Source organism: Aplidium turbinatum, chromosome 15 (assembly GCF_918807975.1).
Source record: "Aplidium turbinatum chromosome 15, kaAplTurb1.1, whole genome shotgun sequence".
Taxonomy (NCBI): Eukaryota; Metazoa; Chordata; class Ascidiacea; order Aplousobranchia; family Polyclinidae; genus Aplidium; species Aplidium turbinatum.
In genome coordinates this window covers 5,781,966-5,793,628 of record NC_137486.1, presented here as the reverse complement: position 1 = coordinate 5,793,628, position 11,663 = coordinate 5,781,966, and the positions used below count along the sequence as shown (strand labels likewise).

Here is an 11,663-nt window from a genome sequence, read left to right as displayed (position 1 = left end):
CCCTTGGCATCAAACTTGGCCACAACTCCAAAACTGTCATTTTTGAGTAGCCAGTGCTCTTAATAATATCCGAAGCAGTGTTCCAGCAAATCTCAACTCAATGCACAGATGGTTATACGTTTCGGTAATTCTGCCATGTTTAAAGAAGTTTGTCTAAATATCACTATACTATATTTAAGAATACATTTATTAGATTGTCTGCAGAAAGTTTCATCTTGATTTGAGAAACAAAAAAATTTCCAATTTAAATGTAAGACCCTGTAACCTAGCCTGCAATTAGTTTAATTAGTCTGTTTGTCACCACTTCTGAGTTTTGAAGACCGAGAGAGATTTTTATATTGTACGTACTGTTTTATTATAACACATTGACATGTTAAATTTAAGCGTATGTCTTGTACGTTTTTGATAACTAGGCAGTTTAGATTTTATTTTTTTAAGAAATAATTATAATGACATTGGCATAAACAAACTATTCACAATATGTATTATCGTACCATGCTACTTTAATTATTTCAAATTTTAGCTCAGCAATATAGGTGCCACAACTGTGGAAATGTCAACTACTCTTGACCCTTGTGTCATCAGAGATCTGGAGTTTGAAGTTGTCCGGATGAGGATTAATTATCCCAAGCAAATTGAGAAACATGAGCTTGCAGATATGCAAAAAAACATTTCATGTTTGACTAAATATGATCCAAAGATATCAACATTTACAGACTTAAAACACAAATTTGACATGAGAAAAGTTTTGTTTGAGAAGGACTCCAACATATCTGAACTGATGGAATCAGACATAAAGGTACGGTAACTTTAATTATTATTTATTGTACATATTTTCAGTATCAGATGGCCTACTTATGTCTTTTGAATATGAAAAAATGAGAATACATGCTGGCATCAAGCAGTGTTCCCTCTAAAATTGTACATTGCTCAAATTAATTTTCTTGCGTGTATTATAATTTTAAAACTACCTTTGCAGAGTGGTGAGGAAAGTTTTTTTTTTTAATTTTAATGCGTTGCTTGAGCAATGAACAAGAATGAAATTTTACTATGCAAATGACCCAGTGTTACTGCAGAATTGCGCAGTGCGCACCTTAGAGGCTGGTTGGTATCCATGGCCGATCTTCTTAGCAAGTGCCTATTTATACAAATCTTGAAAATATCAACTAAAGCTATATATATGGGCTGATAAAGCTTTAGCCTCCGGGTATATGTTGTGTTTGTTCGTAATTTCTTTTTATTTTCCTTTTGTTCAAAAATTTTTTTGAAGGTGTTGTGCTTATTTCGGTCTCAAGCACAATAAAACAACTGAAGTAAATACACTTATTTCTGAAGGTTTAACAGACCTGAGATTGTGACTTTGTAGTCTGGTATTTTGCTGCATCTTCAAATCACTTTAGCTTGGCCATTAAGTGCTGCCTTGCCAATGTTGGCAAGAAGCAAACACTCTGTAGTACTAATCTGGTGTGGTATGTACATCAGCATGCTGACTGCATAGCTGAGTACTGAGTAGGGATGATATTTGAAGGGGCACCGGCCTAGGGTGCACACAATGCCGACTTTTTTGAATTTTTTCACCCGATTCATTTGTAGATTCCCCTGTTTGTTCGATTAGATGAGTAACTATGCTGGGCCAAATATCAGTGAGATTGGTGAATGTCTATGTGGGCAACACCACTATCAAAAAATCCCGTAATTTCCGAAAAAGTAACAAAAATTGTACAATTACTGTATATAACCTCGTACAAAATACATATATTCATGTATTTATTTTGACTGTTTCTAACATTTTGAACAAGTTATATACTAAAGTTAAGATACACATTCTGATACACTCTATTGTGCTGTTTTACGGTACACATAATTATAGATACAAATAAAATACACATTAAGGTACAGTACACAATGATACATTTTCATTGTTTGAAGAGTTCTTTTTTTTTTTTTCGCAAATTAGGTGTCATTTTTCTCGCATTCTCCACTACTTGGAGTGTGTTTTGGTAATTTTCTTCAATTTTTGCACTATTTAAAAAATCAGTACTGAGTTTCACGCCTCTCTCAGCAATATCATCGGTAACGTTTATAGCCCTAACATTGCATTTAGCTTCTTGATAGGCCTTGCACAACTCCCAATCTTTGACTGGTAAAACAAGGAATTCATCTTTAATTCTTAAAGATGAGAAAAAAAAACATGAGTCCACATCAACAAAGTCTGAAAGTTTGGAGTTTAGCTTAATGGAGTCCGGAAATGTAGGTTTTCCGTACCTGGTGCCGAAACGCCTAGTTGGAGCAGCAAGTTGTTCTGTCGGTTTTAAATTGAGAAGTCTGACAGCTATTTGACGCTTATCTGCATTGCTCACTTTAGAACTGAATAAAGATAGAGGAACAAATTCACTGGACAAGTACCACAAATGTCGTTTGAGACATCATGCAGCACTGTCTGATATGATGCTGTTGATGGCTTTGTACTTCAGAATGTCTATTATTATATAACTTTAAGCTATTCAAAGGTGCATCAATGGCTACACTGCATCTGAACCACCAGGTACAGTACACAAGTGAGACAAAGTTCACAAAATCTCTAATCTTGGTGGCCTGAGAAGTTGTCGTGACAGTTCCCTTCGGCAGAGCTGCAATTTGATCCTCCAGTAGAACAAGTTTTAATGCATAAATCAACTTGGCCATCCACCTGGCCTTATGCACAGCTTCATGACATAGGAATTTTACCTGTGTGCCTGGAGTTAAGTATGACACACACAAATTCATCATCTCTTTATAGTCATCCCTCAAGAACTTGGCTTTCTGCTCTGATAAACAAATCAGTTTATCTTTCCATTTCAAAACATACTCGTGTGCTTCTTTTGGGAACTTGGAAATGTCAAAGTAGTTGAGTGGTTGATTGATGTCATGTGAAATATAATTCCAGTTTTTACGAAGTCTGGTAAATAAAGTTACTTCTGGTGACTTGCTGACATCTATCTTCAAGTCCTCAAATACATGTCCTACTATCAACTCACCGACATGATGAGAACAACCTGCCCAGAATAGTGCACGTTCAAGACGCGCCTGAATTTGGATACATGCGGCAGTCAAGTGTCCAGTGTTCGATGAGGTTGTGTCAAATACCATACTGACAACTTTTTCAGAGCATATGCCATTCTTGGAGTAACTCTAAGGTCAGTCTTGATATGATTTCGCCAGCTCGCTCTTCCGTACCAGATTGATAAGCAGGTGTTCCCAGTAACTTCAGTTCATCAGAGTTGCCAATGGCGATGGCCAATCTCTCTTCTTTTTCGTATTTGTTTTTAAGAGTGGGTAAGCTCTTTCCATCCCAGTGAATAGAGGCGAAGGAGGAAGATGCAAGGGACAGGGTGAAATGGAGAAAAGGGATTAAAACAATTGCTGCGCGGAAACAATCGGCCACCCCCACTAGTGGGGAACAAACCGACGATGGATTATGATGATGATGTTGGTGGGATCCAGGATTTCTTAATTTCACCAGCTATTTTTTTGTTCACTACACGTCTGACCTTAGCCGATTGTGAATATGATGTAGAGACTTTTGAAGCATCACCCCCAGCTTCCTCTACAAATGCCTCACTAAAGGTGGCTTGCTGTGCAGGTGTCATTTTCAGTCGTGCAGCTAATGACACCAGTCTCGGGGAAGTAAGAATATCATGAGGAATGAAGGCTTCTGTCCCGGACTTCACCACTCTTTCATGAGATCTTTTATTTGGCTTAGAGTCTGGTATATATGAGGCTAATGACTTATCGTCCTCACTGGAGCTACTGTCAGCAAGTACAGCTTCGGAAAATTGGGCTCCAGATTGTCTTTTACACTTTTCCAGGCGTTTTTTTGAGATCCGTGTTCTTTCCTGGCGTCTCAATTTTTTGCCTAATGCCACTGTGTCCTTACCAGCAATGCTCACCTTTCTATCAGTCTTCATTGAGTTCAGAAACTCCTTGTCCTCGGGATTTTTAATTATTTTCTCAGCATCTTGACACCACAAGGCGAAAGTTTTTGATGGTTCTTTGATATACTCGTCTATCTTTCTAATGCATGATTCAGTAGTTCTTCTGTTTTTCGGTATACGTCTGAATTTCTCATTTTCTTAGACAAGTTTTACAATTTTTTGACATGCAGATATTTCTTGCAACATAGGGATACCTCCTTTTTCGTAAAAATTGGTTAGTTGTTTATAAACTATTTTTGCCGCTTCGTACTTGGTTCTGTTCTGTCTTCTTCCATCTTCGACGTGAAAGATTACATTAGCAAAATTCATCAAAATCATGAAATATTTCCCTCAGAAAAAACAGTAACTGAAGATGAAAACGTCAGTTGGAGACCAGAACTGAAGAAATGACTTGAAATGGAAGTTCTGCTGAAAAAAAGTCAAGACTTTTTCACTTATTGCAAATGGCAACCCTAAATTCAACACGATGTCATGGCGATATCGACCTAAATTCCATGTCATCGGTTGCCCACATAGACGTAGTCCGATCACCACCAAACTTCACAGAAGCTGTTTTCCCATCAAATAGAACATTTTCACCAATCTACATAAAAATCGGTTGATATGACGGCATTGTGTGCACCCTAGGCACCGCTTCAATACCACTCAGGGGTATGCACTTGCGTCTGGCAGAATAACTCAATGGCATGCCAAAAGATCGACAGAAAATGGCTTTCTCATCTTTTTATCCACTGTCGTATATGTATACAGAATAACCAGTTACCACAAAAAATTGTTTAGAATATTCATACTTCATGTTTACAGATATTGTGCTGAGTTCTTATCCATTTTTTTTTTCAGGCATTCAATGACGTTCAAAATCAATGTAAATTTCTTGCATCTTGGCGAGAAAAGAAGAAACAAACTACATTGTCATAACAAAAGTGCAGCAAATTACGGGGATAAGATGTAACAATGATGCATCACTAATCACCATGCTGTGACCTATTCATAACAAGCCTAATTTGTTGGCTTGGCATTGAAGCGAAGGAAATGTTAAATGGTTTCCTTGATCACATCCATTACAGCAGGGGTGCCCAAATTGCAGCTGGAACAATATCTGCAGCCCCCGATTGGGCTGATAGTAACACATATAACAAATTTAATAACACGTACATGTGTGAAGACATTTTTAGTTGGAAACATCAACTAGGCTAATTGATAAACATCTTTCTTCCACACTTTGTAATTCTATCACCACATACGTGCCTAAACTAAGAGTTCTATTGTCTTGATATAACCAAAAACGTTCCATGATTGCTTATCCTACAATATACAATCTTAAAGATCAGGCTGAATTTCATATCTTTTCACTCATTTCAAAATGAGTGAAAAATTTAATTTGGCTCACCAAGACTTGCAAACGCAAAATGTGGTCCATGTACAAAACTTTGAGCACCCCTACATTATTGTATATGTTTCACTACGGTGCTTACAAGTATAATATAGCTTATGGTATCTATTTTAGTTCCATACTCTGGTATGACACAACAACATCCTAAATTGAGACATTTTTATATTTTGTATGCAACTACCGTACCCACTATCTTCTAAAATTGAAATCAGCTAGTTACACCATAGCAGACATTTATTGTTCAGTGATTTTTTGTACAAGTTAGAAGTTATATAATGAACTGTTTTAGATAATTGATGAAAGTAAGAATATTGCATTTAAGGAATGGTGTAGCACAGGGGTCACCAAATGGCGGGCCGCATGCGGCCCGCCACGCTGTATCGCTGCGGCCCGCGGAAGGTATCAGCGTACAAGTATAACCAAAAATACTTTTCTTGAGGAGTTAAAGAGCACACAGGCAAAAAAACACTTTCCGAGAAGCATATTTTCGCTTTGCATACGATTCCACCGACCGACCAATCAGATTATAGTTCTAGGTGGGGGTTGCTTAAAGCTATTCCAATGCGATGTCCAGCCACACTGTCCCAGTGGTTGATTAAAACGTCTGTTTTCGAATTTCGAAAATGTCGAGCATAGGGTTGCTTATTTTAAGTTTGCAAATGTCATGTAAACACTAGTGTGCGTTTCACCGTTATTGTGTTTCACGACCAGTGTTCTCTTTATGCAAGTTTTTGTTGGCAAAATAGGTCGGTGTGCCAACTCAATTTATAATAAATTGGCCAAATTTAAAAACTTTTTCTGATTGTATTATGAAAATATTTAGCTTAGTACTGCAAAATGTTTTTTTTTTTTTTTTTTTAAAGAAATATGGATCGCTTCACGATTTCGCGTGTCATCCTTGCGCAGGGGCCATGCTGATCTTCTCTATCGTTCCAATTTTAGTATACCTACTGCCGAAGCAAGTTCTGCAAAATGTTGTTAATCAACAAATTCTTGCCACGCTGATAAGCACCGCAAGTGACAGTTGTCTGTAACAAAAGAAAGACGGTTTTATAGACTCTCACAAAAAGGATGAAAAAGCAACTCATTGCTTTTTTAAAGGGAAGACTGTTCATGAATTACGATAGAATTACAATTTTTGGGTGATTTCTACAAACATTTGTTTCATGGTGCCTGGTTTCTTTTTCCCTGTTATTGGAGCCTATTTTTCGCTGATATGTTTGTAGGTCACTATTGTTGCCTATAGCCTATTGCGATGTGTCAAACATTTCCTTGTTTACTAAAATTGTTAATTGCAAGATATCTTTTGTGAAGCGAAGTGACAACACCACTCTTGCTTGGCGATGAATATTCTGATGAAACCGCTCGCCTCGCTATAAGTGCGCAAAACAAGTGGCCTCGCTTATTAGGCATTGTTAAAAAAAGTCAAAAATGTTGTAAAAGGAGCTTGGCCTGGCAGTAGCGTTGTTCAATTAATTTTGTTGCTGCGGTATTCTAAAATAAATATGAACAACATGTAACGTTGGATACAAGGTACGAAATGCGTTCTTTTTTAGCATAAGAGTCAACCTACCTAACATTTTATCAGTGCGGCCCGCCACAGCTCTCCTTAGTGCCAAAGTGGCCCGCATGCAAAAAAGGTTGGTGACCCCTGGTGTAGCATATAAAGGAGTGTATTCTGATAAACTGTATAGTATACAATTCGACTAAACTAAAATCATGCTGTGAAATTGAAATATTTTTGTTTCTTGCAGAATCTTAATTAGTTGTTATCGTATTGAATGTGGTTTGGTCTATGTGTTTGGTTCTTTGCATATCATATTAAAATACGTACGAAATAACAAAGTTGTGAAACATTTTTGCTGGTACCTTTAATAGCACAGCAGTCAGCACTCATGTACAATTGTACATCTAATCAATAGGTACATGCATTTGGTGCAGTACATATTATATATGGAGCATTGCTAATACGAAAATATTTCAGCAAATGCTTAACTACGTAGTGACTGGCAGAGAATGATGCTGTATTTATACACTCTCTTTCATCTCTCCCTTGGGTCAACATAAGATAACCTTAGAACAACATGTTGTGTCGTGACATGAAATTACTTCAGTAAAATGTTGAAGAAGGGCTAAAGCTGATTTTTTTACAAACCTCACCAAATGAACACAACTTTTGGATTTATACCGTCCCTAGTTTTACATCACATGCTGACAATTCTGCATAGGCAACAAACGAAACAAAAGTTTTGACACTATTACATTTTTTGTTCGCTACAAAACGCAGACAAGTAAAAAGCACGGGTTTACCAACAAATGAACACCTCCTCACTGACACATTCTTTTGTGCTCCTTTATAAATTTTACACACTAAAAAATATTTGAAATGTTTTATGAGTAATGTACAAATAGGTCATGTGATTAAACCAGAGACACATGATATCTACAAGTTGGAAGTGCAAGTTTCAGGAAAACTTGAATCTTGACGTGAGTGGAAGTCCTATGCATGTTACTTGCCGCTATCTCCTTTAGTGTTCTACTTCTACCGTATTGTCCTCTTTATTATGCTTATCACTCAACCTTGGCATTTTTAGATTCCTTACAGCTCAAGTTGTGCTTTTGGAAACGATAGTCGCCTACTGCAATGCGTTTGGTTGGTTTGCAATCTTTATCCTCGGACTGACAAAGTCTTGATAGGTTATTCCTGGTAGTTTCACATACTTGTAGACGCTCTTGACGCAGGGCCGTTTCTGATACTGCAGTGGTTCTTCAGCTTTTGCTTTGTTGGGAGGCTACCATCATGAAATCTACAGCCAGTACCTGCATCCCCTCCTGGAATGGCTGTAAAGTAATAGTTGCCTGTGCAGAATGTTAATTGAAGCTCGTATTTTATAACTAACCTTAGTAATGACTCAGCATACCCGTGTTCCTTGGATCAATTTGAATTTCTAATTTTCAAATAGAAACAATGTGCCAGCACTGTTCTGAGACCATGTTTGTACAAAATTGATTAAACATTGTTGCAACGTTTGTGCATTGCAAGTGATCACGTGTCCACAAACATTCACCCTTTAATCATGTACAATGTACATATTGAAAAAGCAGAAGAAACCCATTCCTGAAGCAAATATGTTGAATAAATCAAAAAGGATATCAGAACATCACCAGCTGCCAACAACTAATGCACATCAAAGAATCAAAACTTTTAAGAAGAGTTATTATTCAGTGAATTTATATGGATGTGCAAATCCGAATAGAATCGTATATTAAACCAGTGCCTGCCAATTTTTGCCATATCCAAACCATTACAATTTTCCTGCATTTGAATAAGTAAGCTACGAATTTCAACTTTACTCCACCGTTTACTACTTTACTCCACCGTTACAGGTGTGTCGTGAGTGCCGCTTCTTACAATTATATTTGAAAAAAACATTTTTATTTTTCATTTTGATAAGGAATTTGACCTTGTCTTTAGTTTCCTTTCAAAATTAGGTATTTTAAAGTAGGCTACGTGGTCTTCATTTATGTTATTCGGGAATTGTTCCACGGCTGTTTAATTTATTATTTGCAAGAGAATTTTTTTAAACATAATCGAAAAAGTTTGGTTCGTACAGTTTACTCCACGTTGAAATATATTCGTCCTATAGCCTATGTTGGCAAAAATAAGTGTGCAATGGATCGGGGTGTGGGCTATGCCTCAATTTGTTTTGCAGCAATGGTAATGGTAAAGCGTGGTACCAATAACTAGCAAGTCTTCGAATAAAATGCCACACAATTGTTGCTTTCAGAAGAATATGTTTCATTGTTGTTAGTGCTTCGAAACGACGATGAACCGTATTTAAAAGTGGATTATTTTACGTCAAAATGAAATATTTTTGCAAAATAAGATAACTTGATTTTGCTTTCAGCTTATTTATAATTGCTAACTTTATCAAATTGCTCATCTGCTGTAGCCTTCAGGATATCAGAAAATTCAAAAACTTCAGTCAAATATGACCGCTACAATGCTACATTTGTATGCTGGTGCTGAAAATTTAACAAGAATCGTTCAGTTTCTTTGGGTGCTGCGGTGTTTTAAGAGTGATCCTTACAAAAGCAACATGACTATGTATAATTTGTGGTTGCAAAGTCCTCATTGTGAGAAAAATAAACCAATACACAAAAGAATTCCCTTAAAGCTTTGTCAATTACTTCACAAAACTGCAGATCACTTTAGTATACAATTCATAGAAAACAATTAAATATACGGTACATTTACAATTTACCGTTTCTAGCACTAGTTGCACCGTTCATCATTAAATTTATCGTGACCATACTCTTTTTCTATTGTTTTGAAAACAGTTGACGTAAAGGCTAAACTAGTGCAAGAAAAGACAATTGTCATGATGAACATCCAAACTTTTCAATACTCAGTTTACAATTTATTATACATTAAATTTACACTTAATTTATAAACAATCAATCAGTATGAGACAGCCCATCTATGAGCTAAATTACACAAATCACGAAGTGTTGAAATTACCACTTGCTAAATTCAGAGATGGAAATATAGTTTTGTGCCAGGAGAGGCAAGCATGCTGATAAGACCAGAGTTAATATTAATTATTGCGAGGGGGGGCAGTTTAAACATTTAGGTTGGCAGGAAGGAATATTACCTCACTCCGTGTCTAGGGATATTAAACATTCCATCCAAAAAAAAAACAAGAAAAGAATAAGGCAGACAAGGTTGGACTGAAGAAGATGCGTTAGGAAAGCATCAGATGGAGAAAGGTGGTGAAGACAATCGCTGCAGAGAAGGAATGAGCCACCCCCACTAATGAGAACAAAAATAAATTTGGGTAATGATGATACAGGTATAGCATTAAAATTCTACAATAGAACAGTATGTGCCGCCAAAATATATGTGTTCCATAAAGACAACCCTTGAAAAGTTTTACTAGTTTCCGGTGCGAAGCAGAGTCAAGCACTTTTCCAAATATTGAATTGCGGAAGGAACATCATCATACTGCAAAGAACTCCCTGCAAATTTACATAGTTTTTCTGCTTCTCTCATGGCTTGAGGTGATATTGAGCTGGCACCACTTGGTGCTGTCTGATCATCAGTTGTATAAGAAACAGGTGGAGGAGCTACATTTGCAGGTTGTGGTGTGGAACGAGGTGCTGGTCTGGGGTTTGCAGACACTTCTGGTGTGTAGTTTTGCAGGGAAGGATCATTACCAGGATAGTTCTGACTGTTGACCTGTGATGTTGAGGGTTGCTGTGTAGAAACTTGGGGGGTTTCATCATTCCACTCATCTTCTAAGCCACCAACTGGTCCAGCAATCGGTTGTTCATTATTTTTTAAACAGTTGTGGATATAGGTCGCTTTCCATCGTGCATATTTCCTATGTGTCTTCGCTTCATCACTCAAACCTTCTTCAAACACCTCCATAACATCAAATAATATTGAAGCTGTATAAAATGACTTGACAACATGTTTATTGAATACTCCAGCACGATCTTGACTATCAGCCCATACAAACAGCTTCATGGCAGTACTTTCTACCATGGCTTGACCTGTGATGTCACTTGTTACTGCCTCTGCCTGTTCTGGGTTCAGTTTTAGTTGTTCTTTTTGCTGCTCTACATTATCCATCAACTTCATCAAGTAAGTTTTTGCTTCTGGGGATGATTTGTAGTTAGTTTTAAGACCAGCTTGCATGGCATAAAAATTGCAGTAGTATGAGACACATGGATCTCGTTTTGCTATCTCGATACCCACTTTAACATAAGGGCGGACTGATTTTAAAGCAAGTGGCACTGGCAATAATTCTGCCATATTTACAAGAACCTACCAACTTTTCTTTGTAAATATCTAAAATATAGTGATCATGTCAGTCATTATATGTATGGTTACCTGGGCAATATATGAAAGATTTGAATGATGCAAAAGAATCAAAGTATGAGGTTCTTCTGATATTTTATCGCTCATTTTCCCCCACATACTTATATACCAGTACTTACTGCATATTAAGCAGTGCATATAAAAACAGTACCTTTTTCTGTTTTACATTCAAAGAAATATATTTGTACATAAAAAATAGTGTTAATTACTTATCCTATGACAACCCTACTTAAATTAACACTCTTCAACTTCTACTGTATAGACCAGGGGTCGAGAACCTATGGCTCTTTTGACGAAGGCATCTGGCTCGCAGAAAATCTAATCTTTTAGGGAACGTTCAAATGTTACGTCACGCTTTTTTTCTGAATTTTTGACCCCCCCCCCATGTAACGCCAACGTAACGCTTTTTTCA

At 37.0% G+C, this 11,663-nt stretch overlaps 2 protein-coding genes and 1 pseudogene across 2 annotated transcripts; 1 reads left to right on the top strand and 2 right to left on the bottom strand.

The window, feature by feature from the left end:
* Positions 1-483: 483 nt before the first annotated feature.
* On the top strand, positions 484-7,026 carry LOC145784121 (uncharacterized). The gene is made up of 2 exons (XM_082595877.1): positions 484-799; positions 4,815-7,026. Exons 1-2 carry the CDS (start codon positions 554-556, stop codon positions 4,890-4,892), a joined length of 324 nt encoding a protein of 107 aa, XP_082452003.1. The 5' UTR covers positions 484-553; the 3' UTR covers positions 4,893-7,026.
* On the bottom strand, positions 6,229-6,329 carry LOC145784921 (U6 spliceosomal RNA; annotated as a pseudogene).
* A 179-nt stretch (positions 7,027-7,205) lies between the features above and the next one.
* Positions 7,206-11,214, bottom strand: LOC145784120 (vacuolar protein sorting-associated protein VTA1 homolog). The gene has a single exon (XM_082595876.1). It carries the CDS (start codon positions 11,183-11,185, stop codon positions 10,304-10,306), a length of 882 nt encoding a protein of 293 aa, XP_082452002.1. The 5' UTR covers positions 11,186-11,214; the 3' UTR covers positions 7,206-10,303.
* Positions 11,215-11,663: the final 449 nt, after the last annotated feature.

Bases quoted from the DNA above. Each gene is read 5' to 3' on its own strand.
- LOC145784121 (XM_082595877.1), top strand. From the start codon at position 554: ATGTCAACTACTCTTGACCCTTGTGTCATCAGAGATCTGGAGTTTGAA. The intron at 800-4,814 runs GTACGGTAACTT...TTTTTTTTTCAG, and splicing joins TGATGGAATCAGACATAAAG to GCATTCAATGACGTTCAAAA.
- LOC145784120 (XM_082595876.1), bottom strand. From the start codon at position 11,185: ATGGCAGAATTATTGCCAGTGCCACTTGCTTTAAAATCAGTCCGCCCT.